This window comes from Anoplopoma fimbria, chromosome 7 (assembly GCF_027596085.1).
Source record: "Anoplopoma fimbria isolate UVic2021 breed Golden Eagle Sablefish chromosome 7, Afim_UVic_2022, whole genome shotgun sequence".
Lineage (NCBI taxonomy): Eukaryota > Metazoa > Chordata > Actinopteri > Perciformes > Anoplopomatidae > Anoplopoma > Anoplopoma fimbria.
Genome location: NC_072455.1, coordinates 6,845,042 through 6,870,163, shown reverse-complemented (window position 1 = coordinate 6,870,163; position 25,122 = coordinate 6,845,042). Strand labels below are relative to the sequence as shown.

At 40.9% G+C, this 25,122-nt stretch overlaps 1 protein-coding gene across 3 annotated transcripts in view; it reads right to left on the bottom strand.

Moving 5' to 3' along the window:
* The window catches only part of dnah9 (dynein, axonemal, heavy chain 9), a 129,917-nt gene that overhangs the window by 87,293 nt on the left and 17,502 nt on the right, over nt 1-25,122 (bottom strand). For all 3 annotated transcript variants that reach the window (XM_054601309.1, XM_054601307.1, XM_054601310.1), the window contains 20 exons: nt 22,419-22,527; nt 18,184-18,425; nt 17,936-18,071; nt 16,949-17,145; nt 16,588-16,844; nt 16,211-16,372; nt 15,058-15,280; nt 14,657-14,823; nt 13,471-13,614; nt 13,146-13,305; nt 12,134-12,289; nt 10,837-10,969; nt 10,459-10,736; nt 9,982-10,112; nt 9,740-9,866; nt 9,128-9,280; nt 8,558-8,683; nt 6,875-7,114; nt 6,486-6,646; nt 906-1,062 (listed from right to left, as the gene is read on the bottom strand). In XM_054601309.1, coding sequence (XP_054457284.1) covers nt 906-1,062; nt 6,486-6,646; nt 6,875-7,114; nt 8,558-8,683; nt 9,128-9,280; nt 9,740-9,866; nt 9,982-10,112; nt 10,459-10,736; nt 10,837-10,969; nt 12,134-12,289; nt 13,146-13,305; nt 13,471-13,614; nt 14,657-14,823; nt 15,058-15,280; nt 16,211-16,372; nt 16,588-16,844; nt 16,949-17,145; nt 17,936-18,071; nt 18,184-18,425; nt 22,419-22,527 — 3,459 coding nt within the window. The remainder of the gene's footprint in view (nt 1-905; nt 1,063-6,485; nt 6,647-6,874; nt 7,115-8,557; nt 8,684-9,127; nt 9,281-9,739; nt 9,867-9,981; nt 10,113-10,458; nt 10,737-10,836; nt 10,970-12,133; nt 12,290-13,145; nt 13,306-13,470; nt 13,615-14,656; nt 14,824-15,057; nt 15,281-16,210; nt 16,373-16,587; nt 16,845-16,948; nt 17,146-17,935; nt 18,072-18,183; nt 18,426-22,418; nt 22,528-25,122) is intronic.

Sequence of the window (25,122 nt, the reverse complement as noted above, 5' to 3'; positions counted from 1 at the left end):
GGTCCGACTGACTGATAAGCCATGTGGTGAGGCAGACAGACGTCTGCCGATTACATAGAAAATAGATGGAAAAACCTTCACTGCAGTAATCAGAGTGCATCCCCACAGCAGACTGAAGGTAGGCGTACAACAGGATGATATATACACAAGGCCTCACACTAATAAAACAGGCAGAAAGAGAAAGGCTAAAATGTCATCAACCTACATTTTAGTTTTCCCAACATCAACCTGAGAGCAGATGGACCAGGATGACTTCTCTGTCCAATTACAGGGCCAAGGAAACCTTCTCTGACACAAACCGGAGCTGACTTGTGGGTTGATTCAGCTTGTGTGTGGATGTGTGTTTGCATAACGGAATATGAGTAACAGTTTGGGGCTCTGAAGCCAGCTTCTGGTGCCTGTGTTCCTCCTGGACTATATTAACAATTGTCTTTGCCACCTTTCTGCAGTGTGTATAGCCAGGGGTACTGTACACCGCTATACTGTAATGATGCCCTGTCTGGGGGAAGCAGGAGCGAGTCAGATCACAAGATTATGTTTATTTCTCCCCTGAGCACTTAATATGCAGAAACTATGCGTGTAAGAGTGTACAAAAGTGCATAATAAATCAAGGCTGTGGCAGGGTACAGAGAGGGCATTTTGACAAGGTTTAGTTAAGAATCAGGGTTTAACTAATCAACTCTACTTTCTAGAAAGAAGCAGTGTAACAAAAGATGAAAAGAAAAAATGATGAAAGATGAAAAGAGGGGCATTAAGGGGGGTTGACAACTTTAATGACAAATGCCATAATCCCATATTGCTGACAAAGGCGAAGATGAAAAGAAACAAGCATAATATGGGCTGCTGTCACTGCACATTATCTACTTGAACAGGCTCAAATGCAGATACCCATGCAGCTGACTCACCTTGTAGTCCATCTGCTCAGAGCAGTTAAATACATAGACCATGATGCCAAGCGCTCTGCCCAAGTCTTTGGTAGTCTCAGTCTTCCCTGTGCCTGCAGGTCCTGCTGGAGCTCCACTCATGGTCAGGTGGAGGGACTGGGTCAGGGTGATGTAACATCTAAATATAGTAGAGATACACGCACATGCATCACTGATAAGGAATGGAACCTGACAGGTAGCAACGAAAAAATAAATGCTTTTGATTGATTCGACTGTATGCTCTCTCATCTATAAAGATAAGCAAAAGGCCACTTCCATGCATTCACAAAGAGGAGCTTGACTACAGACACTGGCATTTTTTCAGTTCTGTTTTATGCATCTATGGCAACAAGTTAGCTCAGGGGTTAGCATCGTCTCCTCACAAAGAGAAGTACAGTTCCTGGCACTGGTATTTTTTTTCTGGGTAGTTTGACCTTTCCATGCAATCTAAAATGAGCCATAGGAGTAATTATAGATTTTTTCTATCAATAAAACATTTAAAATTTAACCTCATATTAAATACATTTGTAGTCATTTTGCCTTTGTTATCTGAGCACATATAAACTATGATACATTCATCAACATCAGTCACTTTGACATATCAGGACCAATTGAACTTCTGGATAAAACACAACTAGCTCAACCCACTGAGCTACAGCCACCCCAGGGGAACAGGGAAAGGCAATGATTAAACCAGGAAAATATTGTCTGGGAGTTCCCACCCCTTAGGACCATAACCCTTTCAGTCCACTAGGTATTGTACCCTTCAAAAGAGGGGAATCCACGCTGAGTCATGCAGTAAATGCTGGATGCCCACCCTTTCAGATGGGTTGGAGGAGGAGAACGGGGGGTTGGTAGTAAAGGACAGGAAGAAAAATGCTGGGAGGTATGAAAACCTTGCTGGACTGTCGTAGAAGGTGAATGTGTAATGAAAAAGAAACTGTTTCCTCAAATTGACCGAAATATCTCATTTCCAGCTTGGGACTCTCCCCCTAAAGAGGCAGGAACCTGGCAGATAACCAGGTTTTTCACCATGCTAGAAAGTAGGCGCGCAGCGGTCGGTTAACCTACTGAGTTTGAAGAAGCCAATAACAACAGTGCTTGTGCCTTGTCTCCAAGTGGCCTAACAGCGTGGGCCTAAGGAGTGTTGGTTGATAGTCGAGCAGACACCCAAATGGGGACATACCTGTGCACGACAAGATTTTGGGTGGCTTGTGATGGGTGCAGGTGGTACATGCCACGACAAATGGCCACCAAACTGCCTTCTGAGGAATTGTAGGGTCCTTCCATACCCTGGATGTCCCGTCAAGCAGGAAGAGTGTCCTTCTTCTAGGACTAAGGAATGAACAGAGCTTGGGACTGTTTATTAGGTTGCCTCCTCAGATCTATTTTGGGGCAAAATGGACCCTGGTTCTTATACCTTCTCTTATGCATCATACTGGCGGGAGAGCGTGTTGGTCTTGGTGTTTTTAGAACCTTGCTGATAGGATAGGTGAAGTCAAAATGAGTCAAGAGAACGCCCACCTGGCTTGACATGAGTTCAAATGCTTAGCTGCTTTAATGTAGGCAAGATTTCTACGATCAGTCCAGACCATCTATGGATGTTTAGCCCTCTCCAGCCAGTGACGCAATTCCTCCAGGGCCTCTTTTACCACCAGAAGCTTGCGGTTGCCAATGTTTTAAGAACTCTCTGTTGGAGTAAGGTGCCTGAAGAAGAAGACGGAGCAATACAGTTTTTTATAACCAGAGCGGCTGTGGGACAGAACGGCTCCAATACCATCATCAGAGGTATCCGCCTCCATCATGGAAGGCAGTGATGGATCAGGTTGAGTGAGAAGTGGAGCTGAGGTGAAATGGCGCTTTGACTCAGAAAAAGCACAATCTGCCTTATTAGTCCATCTGAAACAAGTGGAGTACTTACGGGTGAGAACATTTATGGGAGCTTCTATGGAACTAAAGCTTTTGATGACTTTGCAGTCTTTGTGCTTTCTCGCCTCTCTTTCTCGTTTCCATGCATCGTGGTTATACCTGGAGCATGTTTGTGCCTCTGCCGTGGCCTTGCATGACAACCCCTGTTACTATTGTTACTATTATTAGTCACATTCCTATTACTATCACTGCTACTATTGCTGATTTTATCATCATTATTATTCATTAAATCCACTGCTGCTGTTATAATTAGTAGTAATCATTTATTTTTTTATTATTCTTATATTATCAGTGCTACTACTGATATTACTTTTACTTTTACATCACACAAAAAATACAGGCTTTTCCTACTGATGTTAGTCTCTTTGTTCTACACACTCATATTTCATGAAGCCAGCAGCACAACCAAGGATGAGAAATCAATAAATGAATGTCAAGGTTTTGGGATTGCGAATACAAATGTGACAATAAGATATTTTTTTATAAGTGCCCTTTCCATTGTTAAGTGACAAATGTCAACCAGAGACTGATAGGCTTTAACTTAATTGAACTCTTACTGCATAGAGCTGATCTCTTTGTGTTGGGTCAACTGTTGGCAGAATATTGCTCTAAGAGAGCAGTGAGGACCCAAGTACGGTAAGAGACAAGATATTGATGAACCATTTCAGGATTATAGCAAAACAAAAAACACTACAGCCAATAAGGCTTTCTAACAAAATCACTTCCGACCTTTAAATTACAGTGCGAAAAAAATAACAAACATACAGATTCAGCAAACAGAACATACTAATAGGGGATGGATATGTTGGGAACCAAGTAGAGACTATGATTAAACGGTAAAGATATTGGCCTAAATTTCCCTCTGCCAGTGGCCTTCCCAACTCTGTGGGTGGGGGCGAAAGAGAGTACTCTGGAGCGCTCAAGTTGTGCCAGCAGCAGGATCAGCACCTTGTAGAGCCCCACGGCACACAGACCCGACACCAAAAGCGGAGAAGAGAGAGCTAGGCTAACCCAGATTGGATCTAAGGCTATTCCACTACTTCTGTCTAATATCTGTGGCAGGAAAATAAAATGGACGGATTGAGTCAGGCTAACTCAGCAACAGGAGATGGGAGACTGCTGTTCCCACATCTAAACAGAGACCTGCTTCTCCATTGTATCTTTGTTTACATCTATGATGCTTGGTGCTCAAACATAATCATAGTTGATTAATCATTTATCTCTGATGTCAAATGTTTAATGTGAAGTTGCAGACCATGTTATCTGCCTAAAGAATTCACTGGTGTGTTGGTTGTTGCTGGTACATTCCTCCTTATGTAAAAAGATTTAAAAAAGCACTAGAGGACTGACTGTACTAGTTTACTACTTTTGTTGCATTGTGTTGTAGAATGACAATCAACGATCCTTGTTAAATCCTTGTCTTGTGTTTCAACACAAACAGAAAAAAAGTAAGTTTATTTAAATTTCTGTGCAGACTCTAGAAAGTGGAGCACCCAGCTGTTGTAAGACTGGAAATGGTTTCAGCATGTTACTATAACGTGTTATATTCCCAGAAAGGACTCATTTTAAATACAATACAAACTGAGAAAAGCTCAGCATCTACACAGCTGGATGCTGAGCTGCCCCTTTAAATGATCCAGACTGACTTTAGATAAATGCTCTTTAGAAAAATGCAGCATCACTCAAACTGCACACAGCAGTTAACAGTACACATGATAAATCCTGAACTGACACTGTCATAACCAGCACTGACAATGTCTTTGTCTGGGCTCATATATAACTTAATTATATGATAATAGAATCTGCTCCTGAGCTTTGATTAACACGCAGGCTGATTAGCGCCACCAGTGATTGCTTCTCCTGCAGAAACTGTGAAGACTAACAAACACTCTGCCCATCTTGTATCAATAAAAAACAGCAGCATCATGGACATGAACTAATGCAGACAATCAGGACTTTATTGATCAGGCCAATAAAACACAATGCTTTACCTTGATCAACGCAGCACTGATTTGAATGAGCTGCTGGTTAGTAGATGATGTATGGAAGGGGAAAATATTGGAAAGCAAAGGAAGAGGCAAAAGCTCAGAGAAAACAAATGATCCCATCTGTATACAGTGTATCATCCGGATACCGGCGCCAACAGCCTTTGTGGCTCTCCCCTGAAATATGTCCAAAAGTCTCAACAACCAGTTGTCTCGGAGGCTGGATGAGAATATCCTGCATGGAATTACTAAAGCCAGATAGAAGAAGAGAGCGTGAAGCTTAACTGGGTGGCTGTGACAGGGTGACTTGTTTTATTACAGGGTTTTTTAAAAGAAATGGCTATATATATATATATATATATATATATGGTGGACTGGTGGACTGTGTGTGATATTGCCTGTATTCATTAAACATATTTTCACAGCAACTGCACATGTATGATTTGACGTTTCCTCTATCACCACTGTCATTAACATCTGTTTAAAGGATTTTTATGTTTTCATTTCAACAATTTTGTAGTTGTTTATCCGCAGCTTCTGTGATGTTTGGTGACATCAGCTTTTTTTACTTGAGAGCATCTTCTGTTTCCGACTGTGTTACAAAGAAAGTATCATGAAGCAAACATGCTTTTAGCTGTTCTCTCAAGTCCTGGATAAAGGATTTGACACCAAGCCACCTGGTCCATGATCCATTTTTTAAATGAAGGCCGGTGGCAAACTGTGTGAGTTGCACCATATGGCGAAGTCTTGCTACACGGCCGCTGATCCGGCCATCAAAGCACATTGTTTCTGATTGTTCAGGCTTCAAAGGGAATACTGGTCAGTCCAGAAAAGCGAACTGTCAAACGCTGCAGTTTGGGAGGCAGGTATTCCTCTCTGGGAAGTTAAAACTTTATCAGGAAAAATGTGCATGTGAGAAAACAAACTGTTGGCCCTGTTCTACAGCTGTTCTAAAAGGTCCCATTTGTGATGGATGTTTTTATAATTCAAACGAAGATCCTTAAAACGCGTCACATTATTATTTCTCATCATTCGACATGCTTAATATCCTTCTTTCCATGCGCAAACTTTTCCCCCAATAGAGATTTAACATAGGTTAGCAACCGTAACTAGGCACAATAGATGTGTAAAGCTTTGGATTCCTCCAACTTATGAAGTTATAGTTAGAGAGATACTAAGAATATGTTGAGTTTTGAGAATGGTGTCCTAAACCAAAAGCACGAGACCAAAAGGAGGAATCTAACATTAAATGCAATCACTAGCATATCTGGCTACCTAGCTAACCATAGTAACTTAAGCTAGCGTTAATTCAGAGACCAAGGAACTAGCAAACTACATTTTGTCTTGTGTCAGCTAAAAATAGGCCAAACCCCAAATAGAAAATCAACTGTGTAGTATTTTCTAACACCATCAAATGTATCTTCAAGACCCCACTTTTTTAAAACCACTTAGCTAGAAACATTAAAAAGTCAGTCATGTTTTCAAACAACTCATGGTAACTGACAGTGACAGTTGTCATTACAATCAAATCAGGGGTTGGCAGTTAGAAATTAAATGAAATAGCTTTACCCATCAGACAGTCAAAAAGCAATCATGATGTTTTGTTGCCTGGCAGTCTGAACATAGACAACAAGAATGACCTCCGTACCTGTCTGTTAGGGGAGTGATGACTAATCGTGGCGTGTTGCCCAGGTATTCGTAGGAGTAGAGAAACTGGGCATCGCAAATGTTGGCAAAACAATGCTTCTCCTTCTCATCCCAACGGTGCCTCAGCTGGGAGAGCCACACGAAGGCCTGAGAGTTCTCCACCTAAAAAAAGAACACAAGTTCAGAGAGTGCCAGCGATTGAAATAAAGCCAGAAATAATCTGAGCTTTCCCACCCTCTCATTATGGTAATGACATGCCTTGCTTGTATATCTTGAGTGCATTACTCACTGGTAATAGCCTCTCAGAAATACAGGGGCAATCATGGTGTCTGCATTAGAATTCATACAGTTCAAGTTCTTGCCCAGATTTATCCACCGTGCCCCCCTCACCTTCTGAGCGACCATCTTGGCCACCACATCCCTGGCGTGGACGTCAATGGTGCAGATGGTCATGACCTTCTGTCTATCGCCTGGTGTAAGCTGCCCAATCAGCATGGAGATGAGGGTGTTGAGCTGGGACACCTGTTTCCTGTAGTACTCTTTCATTGCGCTGTCATAGCCCTCCTCCAGACGGACGAACGTCATGCAGATGTCAGACGTCCACCAGATCTGAGTACAGGTCAACGCCACCTGAATCAGAAGTAATGAATGAAATCACAGGCAGATTCTTTAGAATATACAGTTGATAGGATTTATGTAGATTGATTCCTGTATTAAAGGTAACTCACAATCTCCCCGAATGTTTCCATTTGTCCAACAAATGTATGAACTTAGCCAGTATAAACACTTTCAAGCATAAATCTGTCAACCCTTTGCCTATACAAAGTTCTCTCTTTATATCTGTGTGGGAAAAGTTGGATTGAGATGCAGAGTTTGTCTGCCATGGCTATTTGTCTGAGCAGTGTGGAATGTTATCTTCAAAGAACACGAGATGGGCTGAGCAGGTTTATGTGGTGTGGCCATTAATGGGCATAACAGTTCAAAATAACTGCCGATAGGCTAATCTTGATTTTCCTTCTATCCAAATATTGAAATTCCTTTTCTACAGTCAAGAGTGCTCTGTTCTTTAAAGGGATAGTTTGTGTGTTTTGCTTGCCCCCATTTTGGAGAAACGGGCAAGAGTACTAACAAGAGAGCAACAACATATACTGCTGGGGATAGGGCCAGCAGCAAAACGTATTTTAGACACCTAACAAAAAGGCCCACCTAAAGAAACTATTATCTGTTAAAGTGAACACTTTTTTTCATTACCATTAATGTGTTTATTCGCACCTATGGACTCAATAATTATATATATACTAAACGTCATATTAATATTAATAATAAGCTCAATTCATATTTGAGTAATAACACTTTCTCAGGTGGAGATGGTCAAAGCTAATATTCTGTAATCAAAATCAAATCCCAACTCTGAGCTCTGCTTCATTCATTGGAAAGAATAGTCACGAGCTCACAGCGTAATGAGCTGCTGCTTTAATAAATTACAGGCTTAAAACACACGTTTTTTAGTTAATCTGGCCATCAGCACCAGATTCAATAAAATATTCACTGAATTACAGTTTGACCTTGGTCCTTTGTTGCTCTTGAAGTTAAATGAAGAGTGATTCAGCACAAATTATTTTTTACCTGTGCTTTTATAGTAAACACTACTGATCCTAAAGTTCATTTCAACATTGTTCTAAAGTCCTCAATCGTTCTTTTTTGTTAATGCTGGTTTATAACTTTCAGACAGTAGAATCAGTGACAGGCACAACATTTTACCATTCAGAGCATTAAATACTTTTAGAAAAAACATTAGCATTTCCAGATATGGACCATTATGTGTTCCATTATCACAGACACATATTTGTTCTCGCTCCCTACCCTACTCTTTCTCGCTGTTCAAAATACTCAACAGAATTTGGCTGCAATGTAAAGCATTAGTGAAAGGGTGCAATGGACTGCAATATCTATGCGAGGTATAGACATGATTATGGTTCTAATACATCAGGTGTTGGATAAAGTGACGAACGGGAAAAATCCCCCAAGTGTTGTCAGTTAAATCTATACATGCATCCCACTGAGCCTGTTTACCTGAGCAGGATAGTCAAACAGCCACTGCTCCCTGGGTTTGTCCTCATAGGCCATCACTGCCTCAGTCATCTCATGTCGAACCGTGGAGCGCATGCTGTCCAGAACCCGGTTCAGCCACACCTCAACCTGACACAAAAGCCAAAGAGAAAAACATTGCAATGAGTATCACGTGAACACAGACGGGCTCCCTTATCAATGGTCTCTAATGAAGTCATTAATAAGCATTAGAGTGGAAGTGGAGTCAAGCAAATACTATAGGATGTAATGGAAAATTAATGGATTTATGGGCTTTGATATGAAAACCCCCAGGGGCAACGACAGACTCAATTTCATTTGCCTCCTTTATTGTGGTTGTGATATATATATTTGATAGATATTTTCTTCCATTACAGAAAAGGGCAGGTAAGAGAATTTCCACATCTATTACATTCATCTACAGACAGCTGTAGTGCCATTGTCAGCACTAAGACCAATGAAGTTTATAAATATCTTTATATTTTAGCTCAACCTACAAAAGTTATGGTACTACAATATCAGAGACATGAATAAATAATTGCTGGTGTATTTTACCTGTCCAGTGCATTCACAGGGCTGACTAAAGGGGACAAACTCATCCTCTTTGCTGTACATGCCCAAACCAGTCTTAGAAGGATTCCCCTCTCCATCTGCTTCAAATCGCATCTTAGCCATGTTGTCAAACAGCTTAGACAGATGCTTCTGGACCTGAGCAAACAAACAGGCACATTCAACTCGGGCTCAATTTACACTCAGCTCACTGTGTTTTCTTTGCCACCCTGCACAAATAAATAACGTTATGTTACCGTTTTTCTTAATCATTTATTGAAAGCCAGGACCCATGTTCAGCAGCATGCCTGCTAACTTCCTCTTTAGGTAGATTAAGAAGCAAGTTGTGCTTAACAGTGATTTATTTCTCCATGCTGGTAATGCATGAGAAAATGTCCTGATGATGGAGGTTGGAGCAGGCGGCAAAACTATAAGCGACATTGCCCCTGTGTGGACATTGCGGGTACTACAATAGTCACCAGCACTTAGAAAAGCTAAATGGTGCAATCGGACAATGTTTAAGAAAACTGTGAAAAAGCAACAATGTTTTTTCTAACAGGGAAAAGACCGAAGCATTAAATTAATTTCTACCCCTCTAGCAAAAATGAGTGGAGCCACCTGGTCTGGGTTGGTCCCATTAGACAAGATGTCCAGCAGATCAGCTGAAGAGATGAAGTAAAACCTTGGGAATGCCAGACGCTTGGTTTCCAGGTATTCTGACAGAGCTTTTTCACATAGAGAGAGCCTGCAGAGAAATACACAGAGTGAGTGAGTGAGTGTGTGCATCCAAGTGAAATAAGTATAATCCCTGTGCTAACTGATAACAGACATAAAGAGTACAACAAAGGGAGAACTCTCACCTGCTCTGGATGTCCTCCAGTTTACCAAACAGGCCCAGTTTATTGGTGGCCTCCACTACGTTTGGTGTTTGATGCACGCCGTTTGCCAGCTCTTTGAAATCAGCATCAATTCCTTCGAAGCGTCTGGAGTCCTGCAGACAATTTCACAAGAGAAGCCCGGCCAGGGGATTTAGGTTCCCAAAAGAGAGAGGGTGGAATAAGAGGTTTAATAGCAAACATCTGGGTTCAAGCACAGCTCGAACGACATGGGAGCAATTAAATAGTTGTGTAATCTCATCTCATAAACTCGGAGTATGAGCAAATTAAATTAATGCATTCTTAATTAACAGCTCCTAAAGCCGTGCTATCTGGGTTCATATGGCAACGACAAGGGAGCAGGTCAAGGCTTGCATTCCTATGAGCTTGTCAGTGATGTAATGTGTACCTATAGAGCTGTAGTCAAGTGTGTGCATGAACGTGATTCTATCAGTGTGTAACCTCAGGTAGCTGTGAGCGGATGTCCTCTGAGCCAATGAAGATGCTTTCCAGGTGGGTCCATGTCCGCTGCACCTCAAGCCAGATGGAGATGACAGAGTCGGCCACAGACAGCTTGCTCTGCCAAGACGACACTTCATCCAGGAAGTGGGCGATGTACTTGGATGACATGAGGTTCTGTAGCTGCACCTGGTTGTCTTCCAGAGTCTCGATCAGCTCCTCATCTGTGCGCAGCAGAGGCACCTGGGTCCGGTGGTGGGGCTCATACTGGAACTGCATACCTGGATGGGATCAATACACTTCGTCAATAAACTCTGAATGGCAGGATGATACACTCTCATGTTCATCACAGACCAAAGGACAGTTTAGTACTTTCTGTACCTGTCCATGTGGAGTTGAGCTCAGAGAGGACTTTTTCCATTCCCATCTCTTTCACAGCCTTGTCCACAATCCCCCTCACTTCCTCCTCAAAGCAGTGTAGGTTCAGCTGCAGCAGGTCAGCTAGAGTGGTCTCCTGCTAAGAGAAAAACACACTTCATCTATGCCACACTAGCTTATTACTGTGATTGTTGGTCTCAGTTCAGGACACAGTGTGATCAATGTTGAAGTGGTAGAAGGCAGTCATTAAAACCTAACTTCAGGGCTGCAGTGAGGGAGGGTTCATACCTACAGTCTCCTTCCAACTTGCGTCTACTACAATTACAGCAGCAGTAACACTCACTGCCTGCAGGTGGCAGTGTTGACCTCTTACACCCGCTGCAGGACGCTAGCACTATGAAAATCTTTTTAGGAGTTTCAGGAGATTCTTTTCTAAACATTATTGCGATTTTTAATGCAATTATTTAACAAAGCTCAAAGCCTGTATATTTTTGTCTAAAGAGCATCACTACAAGTGTACCTTGTTTCTACATGAATAGAATCAGAATAAATGAATGTAGTTGATACTTATACAGTTGACGGCTCTGCAGTGTAGCTGCTTAAGCTACGTTAGCTGACAGGACGAGCTGCGTCATGATACTCAGTCTAAATTCAGCGCTTTCAAGCTGATCAGCTAAAAACAACGGTATGAGGAGAAGTTTTGTTTGCGCTGAATTAAATCAACTGCCATCAGCTTAAACTTTTACTTGTCACATCTTCTATGAACAACACACAGTTAATTATGTTACAGTTAAATAGTTACATGATTATGAACATGTGATATATAAGTCAATATCACTGGGGAAAAATAATGCCTGTTAATAATATAATCCAGGTACAAAACATGGCAGAAACCTTTGACATATAGTGTCTCCTCTTTTACTGTCTTTGCTTTTAGGTAGCTGCACCCGCTGCTCTTACTTTCCTTTCCTATAGGTGGCGCAGGTTAGCCCGTATAAAACTGTTCCAACTGTTGAGAATCTGCAACGGTATAATATAAGACTATTTATATAAGGCCTATTTAGTCTCTGTAATAGACTTTTGTTCAAACTAAAAAGCTGGATCAGTACAAACAACCCTCATCTGATCTTTCTTCTGCAGAACAAACAAGCCCAGTGAGGATCATGGGGACAGAAAACTGCTTTGTGTTCATCCCAGCCCTTAAATAACCAGCATGTTATCAACACTGGTTGTTTGAGATATTAAAAATAGAAACTGTGCATGTGCAGTATATTGTTTATCTCTAGAATAAATTGGAAACCTGGTTCATGGTGAAGCGGACTCCAGTCGCAGCCATCAGCTGATGCCAGTGTCGGGCTCGTATAGCTGGGTTCTGGAGCTCTGCCACAGCCCGCAGGGAAGTGAGCAGGTTCTTTACCCTGCAGTCCAAACCTGTGAAGGCCTCCCAAGCTCGGACCTATCAGACACAAAGGTCAGGAATCAGTACATGTGCTTTTGACAGAGAGGAGGGCGCTTGAAGCTGCGGCTCAGGATTTATTTTATTCCAGTGAAGTTGGCATCTATGCATTTGTGCACATTTGGTGCCTCCCAGCCTTGCTCAAGGGCCTGTAACTCGTAGCTGCAGATGAGAGTAAATACAGAGGGAAGCTCTCCTTTCTCTCACAAACTCCTTGCCTTTGAGCAAGGCACTTAACTCCCAACTGGCTGTTCGCTATGCCCAGACCAAAAGCAGCTTCTCATTTCTAGCCAGCAACTGTCAACTTTGATAGCTGACATACCTAGTTTTAATAACAAGAGTTACTCAGCTGTAGCTCGCTAGCTATTTAAGCTAATATGAAGTGTTTCATTCTTACAGAACACTGTTTGGATGCTTATCTTACCTACTTGTTTGTATTTTCAAACTGTATGTTTTTTACATTGTAGAATGAATTCTAGATGAATCTGAAGAGTGACTGATGTGTTATGCAAATAGGAATTATCAATCTTGGATAAAGTTGACAGAGTGTAGACCAAATCCAATAAAGAGGAGGACTGACGCTTATGTTAGCCTAAATTTGGATAGCACCTAGGACCAGCTTCTATCATGAGCAAGGCTTTAAACAAATGTAGTTAATGAAAGCTCCTTGGGAAGCAATAAGCTGTTAGGTTTCAGGTTACGTGAGCAGATGAGCACTGCACACCTCTTCAACATGATGAAAAACCCAAAGCTTGGTGGGCCTGCTGTGCCTTAGGCTAAGAGTTATTTTTCCTATCAACCTTTTTAAGCCAGTAAGATATCCTTATCTATCCTCCTCCACGCCCTCTTGCCTCACCTCTTTATCCAGCCCCCGTATTTCTTTAGAGAAGCGTTTGCACTCTAGCTCCATGTCCTCCACATGAATCTCTTTCCAGGGGGTCATCCTCCATGCCTCCATGCTGGATTCCACCACGGTGACCATGTCCCACAGCTCCTTCAGCAGGCCCACCTCACGCCTCGGGAATTGAAACGAGTGGACAGAGTGAATTACACCAACATGAAAATTTTAACTTTTTTTAGATACTGACTGTGAATTTAAAAGAGCATCTCAGCTTTAACGGCTCATTAGTTTCGGATTTGGCACAGCCTTGTTATTTCCTCCTTACAGCTTTGGGCTTTACCTGCATTGTCGGATCTGTTTGTACTCAGAGACGGTGACTTCGAATAGGCTGGCAGACTCCACCAGGGAGGCCATCACTGCCTCCCGCTCCTGGATCTGTCGGTGGAATGCGTCCAACATCTGGTGAGGGCTCTCGCTGTCAAACCTGGACCAATGCATGATCACACACAGGCACCCATCAAAAACACACACACACACACACACACACACACACATTTACAAAAGCCCAGTATAAATCAGGCTGTGTTTAGGGAAAGAAAGGCTGAGGTATGTCAAGCCTGACTTGGCTGCAGCATAATCAGACCAGAGTCTCCAGCGCTAACTGCACACTGTGACAATTACCAATGACTTCCTTGACATTAATGGGAAAATAATCACCAGGTTATTAAGAGACCAATTACACACATAACTAGTCGGACAATTAGGCATTATGATGAAGCATCTCTACCAATGAATTCATTCATTATCATCAAGTTAAGATTCAATTAGCCATGTCGGATGTGAGATCCTCAAGATAACACTTCTCTATTATCAGGTGAGAGGGTAGAAGGGTGACATTCTGATCTTGATCAGTTACAGAATCTTTATATATTTAGATTTATTGCATACATACACACGCACACAGAGAGGACAAGAGAACATCTCTTCTCTCTCTACACACGGAGCTTCCTGATGTGGCCATCTGGTTTAGACCCGTAAGCCAGTGCAGTGGGAGGGCAACAACATCACAAGCTGTCATACTGTCCTAAAACTTGTTCTGATTATTTACTTATACTGTACTTCCCTTTGCGATTATTGTCAAATGTGAGAGGAGGACAAAAAGGATTATCCTTTTTAAGTTGACATTTATGTCACAATTGATCACAAACAAATTTTGTTAGGCCTATAAACAAATGAATAAATAGATAGACTGTGGCCTATGCCAACATATAGGCCTAAAATAAAATACCTGGCTTTGTTGGGACTGAGACTTTTAGCAACTGGCACAGCACACATACACATACACTTTACACAACAAACAGCGCCATCACTTTTAGAATAACAACATAATTATTAACATAGATCTATAATGAATAATGTGGGATAACTATTCCTTATGTATTATCATAAATAAACACTTAAAGCTGTAAAAGTAAAGCATTCCCAAACCAACACCCAGGAGTAATGGAAGCCGATATTGATTCTACCTGAAGGGCCCGTTGTTGCGAAAGTGCTCCCTGAAGGTGTGTTGCTCCACATCGAATGAAGCACACTTTCGACGCAGACTGGCCACCTCGATGGCCTGCAGAGGTGCCACCTGCTGTTTGACTAACACAGCCTGCTTTTTCACATTGTTCCACTTTTCTGGCAACTCCTGCAGATCGACAAATAGGTACGGAGAGAGGAAGATAAAGAGTAGGAGATAAAAGCAAGGTGGGCAGGAGTGACAGATGATGAATTGCCAGGAGGAAGAGCACAGAACAGGGATGGGCAAATGGAAGACACAAAGAAAAAGTAGGAGAAATGGCTCTGTCTCAGCCGAAATAAACAGAAGAAAGAATGTGTGCTAGTAAAATTGAATGTCAAGTGACTGAACATCAGTCCTTACCTCCAACTGTTTGTACACCATATCAGGCAGCTCCTGTTCATAGATCTTCAGTAGAGTAATGGTTTGGTGAAGGGGCTCAAACATGGCATCCGTGGTGTTTTGTCTTTCTTTAACAGCCAGCAGGTTACCCAGTACCCCCACCAGGCCACCGTAGTCACCCTCCTCCACCTGCTGGCCAAGGCCAGTCTCAGCCATACTGATGAACTTCTCCAGATCCCACAGACTGGGGATAGGTGACAATGATCATTAAAAGGGACATTTGATGTGTAAAACTTGCACTATTAAGATCATTATGCATCATGGGGAGTATTCAGACTGTGAAACCAGATATATTACGTCCATATAACGTCCTCTAAGGTATTAGTCACTGTAGCTGGCAAGCGTCCAGCTACAGTGACTAAGACTCTAGTCCCGGGAACATGCTAGTGCTAGTCAACCAAAATTGCTCTCCAAGCTAGCTCGGTTGCTTTTGGGACAATAAGTAAACACAGTTTATTCAGGAGACATATTTGTACCATAGTCTACAGTGGCCATGAGAGCTCAGCCCAATGCAAATAAGGTAAACATCCTCACTAATTTAACAACACATATTCAGATAAAAGGCTGAAAAAGAGAAAACACAACCAAACACAGAAATGGGCTGAGCAAAGCACATATTTTAACTGTCTGATCACATGATTCAGATATCATTGAAGATATCTATTTTAAACTAGTTTAAGCCTTTTGCTTTTTATCAGGTTGCCAATTCAAGTAATCTGACAAAATATATATAATTGATTATGAAACAGGCTAACGTTATGTTAGCTGGCTATACATTCACAATTGTAACAAGTAAGTAAAAGGGCCAAAAAAAGTTGTTTAATGTCCAAATAAGTTGAATAAGAAATGAATAATATTTTATAAGGTATACCAATCCTCTCCATCATGAAAGACCTAAACACTGAGCTATTCCTTAAAGCAGCTACACTACTCTTATTACATCTGTTTCAAAATGTATTCTGTGTATTTTCTCAGTTTTTATGAATTGGCAGGCTATATTAGTGGCTATTTTAAATTGCTGGTGTGTCTGGGCTTTACCAGTACAGAAGAGATACACATCTCATACATTTGGTATAAGGCTCTAGCATCGAAACCCTTGACTTTTGTACTTCACCTGTTGGTTACATGGTCAATGAGGTGCTGTTTGAACATAAAGCTCCACTTTTTGATGATGTTGAGCAAGGCACTCTTCATGCTATGGCCATCCACCTTCATCCACCCGAGGAACACATGCACCGGCTCTAGACCCTGCACCTCCTCGTAGATCTTCTCATATCTGCAGTATGACGACAAACAGACTTTAGCCATGTTAGTGGATGCTAACCCTAACCCTAACCCCTTAACCATAATAATTATTTTCACTTTTCTTCATCCTAAACTTCATCTTCACTCAAAAGAAAAATACTTATAATAAAACCTGTTTAAAGAGGGATTACCCTAAAAATGAACATGGAAACACACAAACACACACTCCTGTTGGCCAATACCCACTTGTCCACCTGCTCTCTGAAGTTATCCAGTGTGGGTGGGCTCTCTGAGATGCCGTCGTCAGCGTAAACCTCCTGGCTGGTGACCATGTGGCCGTAAAGAAGGAACTGACGTATGGACTCCTTCCTGTCATCCACATACAGGTAGCTGTAGTGTTCCAGAGAGTTGCGAAACTCGCAGCATGTTGCCATGACGCCCTGCACACGTTCCATGAGGAGATGACGCATGTCTGCCAGGTCAGCCATGTCCTCCATGTCAGCCTGAGGGGAAAGTTTGATCATTTTTATTGAATATGTTGATGGGAGTGATCTGCATTTCAGACACTGAATTTCTAGATGTTGATGCTTCATCAGACAATCAGTACCTGGTAGTGAAGGAAGGAACTATGCTGGGCAAGGCGTGGCACGAGTGAGGAGATTCTGAACACATCATTGATGAGGCTCTCCACTAGCTCAAAGAAACCGTCTCCTGCCCCAAACTCCAGAGATGGAGCGAACACCATGTCAGGAACCTTCAGATCCAGCTGAGCTTCAAATAGTGGGGCCACAACCGCTCTCTGATCTGGACCCAAAGGAAGGAATTGAAAATAGTTGAAGCTGCAGTGAAAACACTACTACAGTAATTCATATGGATTTGTCATAATTACTAAAATGTCTGTGTTACAAAATATGAAATGTGTTTATTTATTTCCTTAGTTTGTCAAAACCTTTACCAAATGTGTGCCTTTATAAGAACATAAAGGTCATTCCTTTGGTGTTTATCATTTGTTTCAACAATTTTTTCAATAGATTTGTGTAAGAAACAAGATAATTTTACATAACAAGAGGGTCCTTAGACATAATGTAATACTGCGGCTGCTAGAACTTAGAGTCAAGGGAATCTCCTTTGATTCATTTTTTTAAATTTTAAACCAAAGTCTTTGAAACTAATACATCTAGATCAATATATAAAAATAGAGTAAAGAGAGTAAAGAGTAAAGGAATGTGTAGAATAAGGATGGGAGGAAGAACTAGACAAAGTAGGAGTCTGGCAACAATCCACCAAAACTTGAATCACATCACAGTCCATCTAAACTCGTTGACAAAACTCATGTCGGCAACCAATCCAAATCTATTTTACGTCCAGAGCTAATACAGGCAGACACCCAATTGACATCATAACCCATGAGGAAGTGCTGCTGGGAAGCTGTCAAAGTCAGTGCTGGCTGATGATGGGGTTGGTTTGCTGGGATATTACATTTTTGTTTGCCGTCACAATTCTGGCTTTGAGACTATGTAGTAACACCCCTAACATTACTACACACAGTACTTTTGTGATTTGACTGTGTATTGTTTGTTCATGACAGTCCTACCCGTGTTATCCAGGAAGAACTTGAGAGAGCACTCAATGCTGATGAAGAATCCATCAATGACCATGTCGTCGATGTACTCAACGTAGGCCTTCCACTGCTCAGAGGTCTGCTCAGCTCTGAACAGCTGCAGGTTGCTCTAAGACATGAGAAAACACGACACTCATGACGAATCATCATCTTTACCACGTTTTATCATGACGGTAAAGACAAAGTCTAAGCAAATCAATGAGCAAACCTTTTTTAATCACCTTTAGCAGGAAGTGGATCTTTTCTCCAGAGGACCGTATCAGACTGTAAAACCTGTCCAGCCTTTCTGCTCTGTCCTCCAAGCTTAGCAGTGCATCTTTTTTGCCCTCCTTCCTGTCAAACATGGGGCTGGCCCAGGACCTCATGCAGCCCTGGATCTGCTCCACGTTATCTTTGGTCCTCTGTAGTCGACTCTCCAGATCACAGATGGAGTCCCGCACCTCCTGAATATACTGCCAAACACCTAGAGCGTAACGGATGATGGAGATGGTGGATAGAGGTCAAATAAAGACCACATTTAATAGATGAATATAGAATGGGACTGTGTTAGAGGGTGTGACTAAAACACGACTAATAGAGCAATTTACTTACAGTATTGTAGTGAATGTCGACGGAAAGATGATAAAAACTGTAAATGTGAAGTGACAAACTTGTAAATCAGTTTCTCAGACTCTCAATTTCTGGAATTGAGAGTTCTGGTGTCTGGAAAACTCAGAGTTGACACAAAAACTGGAGGTTAGTCCCAACACTCAAACCAGCTAGGTTTATGACCCAACCTTCTTGTTTTACGAGCATCTACATTTCTGAGGAATTGACTCTTTTAACTGTGAATACGTTTTGTCTGCATTTGTTCTAGTCTTTGTTTGGTATTCATACAAAATCCATCTTACGTAACTGACTAACTAAATATACTCCCTACAGTAAAAACATCTGATTTTAGTTACGTCCATAATAACCAACCCTGTTTACAATTATTTTAGTTTCCTGATATATTATCTGAATGTTGATTGCTCTTCCTGCATGTTTCCTTTCAACTGAAGCACAGACCACCAGCCTGTCTGTCCCAAGAGGGGGGAGCAATCACCTCTCCATGTCCCTCTTGTCTCTCACACAGTACACTGATTTGTGCTGAAAAATTAAGTTTCACCTTCTCCATTCTTTTAGTATGCATATAGGTACACATACAGCGGGTAAAATAAGTATTGAACACGTCACCATTTTTCTCAGTAAATATATTTCTAAAGGTGCTATTGACATGAAATGTTCACCAGATGTCGGTAACAACCCAAGTAATCCATACATACAAAGAAAACCAAACAAATAAGTTCAGAAATTAAGTTATGTGTAATAAAATGGAATGACACAGGGAAAAAGTATTGAACACGCTTACTGACATTACTGACAGACCCACATTACCATATGTAGAATCAAACCACTAGTGTGACTAGAAGTACTTAGATTGGCTCTTGATCAAATAAAAGCTTTTGGGACGATATTTTAGCTGATATAAGTTTCCCACAAATAAATCAATGGCCTAAATATCTCTGCCAATACGGGAAAGAGAGAGTGCACTTCAGAAATGCCAAAGGCATGCCTGAGGTGAGTTGAACGGAGTGTCACCATGACATAATTAATGACATAACACCAGAGCACTGACATGATTTTCAAACTGTTAAATGTCCTGCTGACCTATCAATGGTCATTGGACTTTTAAACTCTTAAGCCTTAAAATCCAAAGTTTGTTTGTCTATAACAATATAATTTCCGATTCAGGGTGTAGTCACAAAATGAGTGACAGCCAGCGGTCGCCACTGATATGGCAGCGAGCAGTGTCAGCCCCCAACACCATCAGGTGTTCAGTGAAACGTGATCACTGAGTTCATTATCTCTGCCAGACATAGTCGAAGGAGATTATGTGTTCAAAAGTGTGTGTGCATCTGTCTGTCTGTCCATGGCTAATCTCACATACTACTGGACCAATCAGCTTAATATTTGCTCTAGACATGTGTATGCCCCAGGACCTCTTGTGGTTGCAGTGATTCTAAACCTGAAACAAAACCAGTCTCCATGGCCTTCTAACCATTTACGAAAGAAAAATGGAAGAGGTCTTAAGGAATTTGTTTCAATTGGGCAAGCTTTAGTTGTTTTTTCATACCAGATAGTATTTGCCATGTTTTGTACTGTCGAGATACGAAGACAAGCATTGATATATTACTGAAATATCTAGCAAGATATCAAGCAGAAACCGGTGATTATGTGTAAGGAAAAAAACCAAAACGTACTTTACACAATGGTAAAATACACGTGAACTTTTGATTGGCTCTCGTAATGGAATAATGCTGTTTCCTGTTAGTGGGAAACTAATTTAAAATACCTCGTTTATTTAATAATCCAGTGCTTGTCAGAGTGAGAAGATTTATGTCGAAAACCTATTTACCACCTATTTACTTTCACCATATAAATCTACTGCAGACAAAAATCCTCACAAGCTTCCCATAAGTATCCAGAGGGACAACACAGACAACCCAGAAGGCACAACATAAAGCAGATAAATGTGAAAGCCCTGTATGCTCTGCTGAGGTACTGTGAGTTTGTCCCCACAGACTGCATCACTTGTACCGTAAACACTCTTCTCATTAGGGCTGTGCAAAAATAACAATAGAGCTGACTATCTGGGTATTTTCTTGACAATAGTGTATCGATATGTCCGTTACCAGTATCTATACTTTAAAAAAAAAAAATCAGTTTTAAACAGATTCGCCGACACATGACCGATGTAGCAGTGTAGTGCCTCGGATATATGAAGATGTGAAGAAACATGTCAAAACACCTCCCCCTGTAGAGAGAGTAGCCCTGATGTGAAATGTGTGGACGTCAAGACAAGTCGTATGTTACAATTACGTCACACCACATCTCTGAGGCAGTTACATCACGGAGTTACTGAAAACTGAACCTGGAGGAATGGGACATAAATGGGAAGGACCCAACCATTGTGACAGACAACTTTACTTAAGGCACTTTATTTCTTATGATGTTTATCGCGTCTAAATTTTAATTAAGAGTGGTCAGTGACACAATAAGAGAATAATACAGGATGCACTTTGTTTTCAAAGGAAGTTATTTGGCAAGTGCAAAAGTGTTCAGTGTGTTCACTGCTCACTGACTATCTGCAATACAAATACGTTTTTAAGCTGTTTTGATGCAATTTGTCTGCTGAGATATCAATATGTGATGTACGTATTAGACTTACCAGTTGGTACACAGCAAGTTGTATTTTAAGCTATTTTTTTTTTTACATTTTCAGTAAAAAAGAACTTGTATTGCAATAAACTGCAATATGTATCGCAATAGACAGCCCTACTTCCCATTTCAGGCTAGAGTCGAAGAAACTAACAACACAGCTGCCAGCATAGTGTCAATCAAAGATTATTAATGTTTGAACACTTCTCCTACTCCTATTTCATGTGTTTTTTCAAAATACAAAGCCTCTGTTCATCTTACATCTAAGAACTTTGTACTGTTGTTTTTAATATCATACACTCTTATCATACACTTATATTATAATATAGCAATATGTACACAGTATTTATTCAGATAGCTCTTACATTTGCTGTTTAAAACATTTCCTCTTTCCTAAACAGAAATCTCTGCAACAGTGACATGATTGTATACTACATGCTACATCAACAGTATTTTGGGTTGGTAGGAGGTGCAGTGAGCCACTCAAACTGAGTGGGGAAAAAGTCCTAGAGCTGGACAAACTCTCTAATGGTGGCTCAGCATTCAAGATGTCAACAAAGATAACAAAAAATAACACATGGTGTAGATTACCACTTTATGGAATATTCAGCATTTTTGAAAATTATTTTGTTCTGTTTATTCAAAAGATTGAGAAGATGATGACTGTATTTCTTTATGTGGGACAGAGCTATGCAATCTGTTTACCATGTTAATAAATCTTTATGCTAAGCTAGGCTTGGGGTCTGTATTTGACTCACTGACGAGATTGATAATAATTGTCTCGTTTTAAATATTCACTAAAATATTGGACTATTTATTTTAAGGGTGAACACTTATATCTAGGGCTGTAACAATTCAGAATACATGGTATGTAGATTGATGCACTTAACGCAACACCAAAGTTACACATGTTGCTCAAGAAGCTGAGGGGCTTGCTTGTCAGTCATGCTATTGTGAGCATAAATGAACGTTGGAACCGGAGGAACCGTCTGGAAGTGGCCGGTCAGCTACAACAGCAGCAAAAGTTGTATATAAGATGAAGACGATGTGTCAGCATTGCTCATAGGTGTTGCTATTGTAGGGGATTCTAGGGAATTATATCTACTGTTACACACATAGTTGTATCATACTTATTTTTATTGATCCAGAGTATCTAATAATAATAATATATATAAATAAATATAATAATAATAATAATAATCATCAGTGTCCTGACCTTGGCTGTTCCAGGTCAGACTCTTCTCTGCCTTTTTTAGCTGAGCATCGATGTCCCTGAGCTGGCCCTGAACCAGAGGAAGCTCCACGTCAAGCACAGAGTGCATTACCTGCAGCAGAACAGTAGGAGAGAGAAACAGAGAAAGATGTTATAAGATCTTCAGCTCCCATTAAGCGTGTACAGAAACTAACTTCTCTGTGGCCTTTCGAGCCCTGAGCATCAAGACGGGATGTCATCCTCTTTAAAGTCATTGTTTCTGTATCGCTCCATGTTGCCATGACTTAATTGGACTTGAACTTTAAGCTAACTTAAGGAATGACGTGCTGTATTTTTTTTTTTTAGATATAATCATCTCATGGAGGCAGCTGCGATTCGTGTCCAGGTTTGTGTGAGCTGTCCTTTGTGAGGCTGAGTTGCATCAGTATTTGCTCTTGTTTAATGCTACATTATTTAAATTGCCATTTGCCCCCATGCCCTGTTCCCATTAAGACCAACAATATGATTATGTGTCAGTGGCAAAGAGAAGCACATTTTATGCACTAATTCTACTGTGAAATAATTTTGTATAATCTCAGAGTATCATTCAAATATATCTCTTCATTAGAATGCACAGCAATCACTGTAATTCAGTTGTGTAAAATGTAACCGATCCATATTGTGATTTTGACATTTCTGGTTTTGTATCAGACGGCAGAAAAAGCATCTACAGCCATGATAAGCAAATGTTAAGGTGTTGATTTCAATATCAGAGTTCCTAGAGGGTGGTCACTAACAAAAGTGCAAATCCTCTGTGGATCATGATTATTCACTGTTGTGGAATATAACTTAGTATACTTATTTAAGTACTGTACTTAAAGTGGCCCTATTATGCTTTTCCACTTTTTCCCTCTCCTTTAGTGTGTTATATATATTTTTGTACATGTAAAAGGTCCGTAGAGTGTAAAACCTGAAGTCCACGCCTAAAAGGAGTTGCCTTCCCCCTCAGACACACTTCTCCTGACCTGCCTGAAACGGAATTTAATTCTCTCCTTCACTTCCGTAACTTTATGAGGTCGTAATGTTACGGAAGTGACGTAAAACTCCTTCCGGCTAGTTTGGCCATCAAACAACAAAAGAGAGAGACGGAGCTGGAGCTCCGGAGGAAGATTTGTATTTTTTTGGGGCCGTCATGTTGAGAAGACACTGTGCTCTGCTCTGTGAGGGGAAATATCCTTTGTTTGGACTTCCGAAGGCAGATAAAATTAAGAAAAAGTGTCTACATTTCATTTTCAACACTTTGCCAGAGCAGTACAACAAAACCTTAATGTTGTGTTCGCTGCATTTCGCCGAGGACAGCTTCAACAGTGTTTGACCTGCTCTGGAAGACGGGGCTGAATTCTGTTTGTAAGGGGACATTTCCGACGCATGCGAAACGTTGACCAATCACAACAGAGCGGGCTAGCTGACCAATCAGGGCAGACTTTGCTTTCTGGAGGGAGGAGAAAGCGCTACAACGGAGCATTTCAGAGAGGGTGAGAAGAGGTGCTGCAGGACAGCCAGGATGAGAAAAACAAGGAGGATTATGAGCATTAACGCATGTAAACATGTTGTAACTGTAACTTGAGATAAAAAATATGCACCCGGAAAATAGCATAATAAGGCCTGTTTAAGTAAAATGTTGAGGTACTTTACTTGAGTTTTTTCATTTTGTGCTACTTTATACTTCTACTCAAATACATCTCATAGGGGAATGTTGTACTTTTTGCTCCATTACATTTATCTAACAGCTTTGATTACTTTGTAGATTTAGATTAATACAAAATTGCAAATAAAAAAAATCACGATGTATTATAAATTTAACTACCCAGTAAAACCAGCTCCACCTTTACCAGCTGCAACATGATGAACACAATAATGCATCAACAATTATAGTCCAATAATATAATATATATCATTTTGAAATGTGCCATTCTGGGTAATGCTTGCAATACTTTTACTTTTGTTACTTTACGTATGTTTCGGTGCTAATACTTTTTTACTTTTATGTAAGTAAGGATTTGAATGAAGGACTTTTACTTGTAGATGTTTCTACACTGTGTTATAGCTACTTTTATTGAAGTAAATGATCTGAATACTTCTTCCACCACTGATCATTTAAAGCAAATATCATCGAAAATTGAACTTACCTTTTTGGTGTTGTACCACTTTCCTCTCATTCAGGCAACTGAAGTTATAGACATATAATTGTGTTCCTTCTCAGTTGATTCACTCGGTACAACACAAATAGTATGGGACATATATTCACACCCTGCAGAGCAGCCTTCGAACAGGAGTCACAAATGGGGGACCACAAAGAGCCTCAAGCACCAACGCTGAATCCCTTGAGGCTACGCTGGACTCTTTCTGTCCAGACACCCCTGCTCCAATGCCAATAGTCCATTAAACGTTATATAGGCTTCAAGTGGATGATGCCCTCGCATTCTGGGTCGTTCCCCCGACACTTTGGGGCAGACCTATAGCTATTACATTTGATCCCTCAACAGGTAGGCATGGAGCTGCCACAGTTCTGGGCTTGGAAGAATCCCCTCTACTGCTAAATGAGAGAGAAGGTCCCTGCACAGAGGAAACTGTTTAGTTATTTAACCTGGGTCATCCACTTCCTCCCTCCAAGGCTTTATAATATTCCTTTTTTCATGACATTTGGAAAAGTATAGTTAATTTAAAT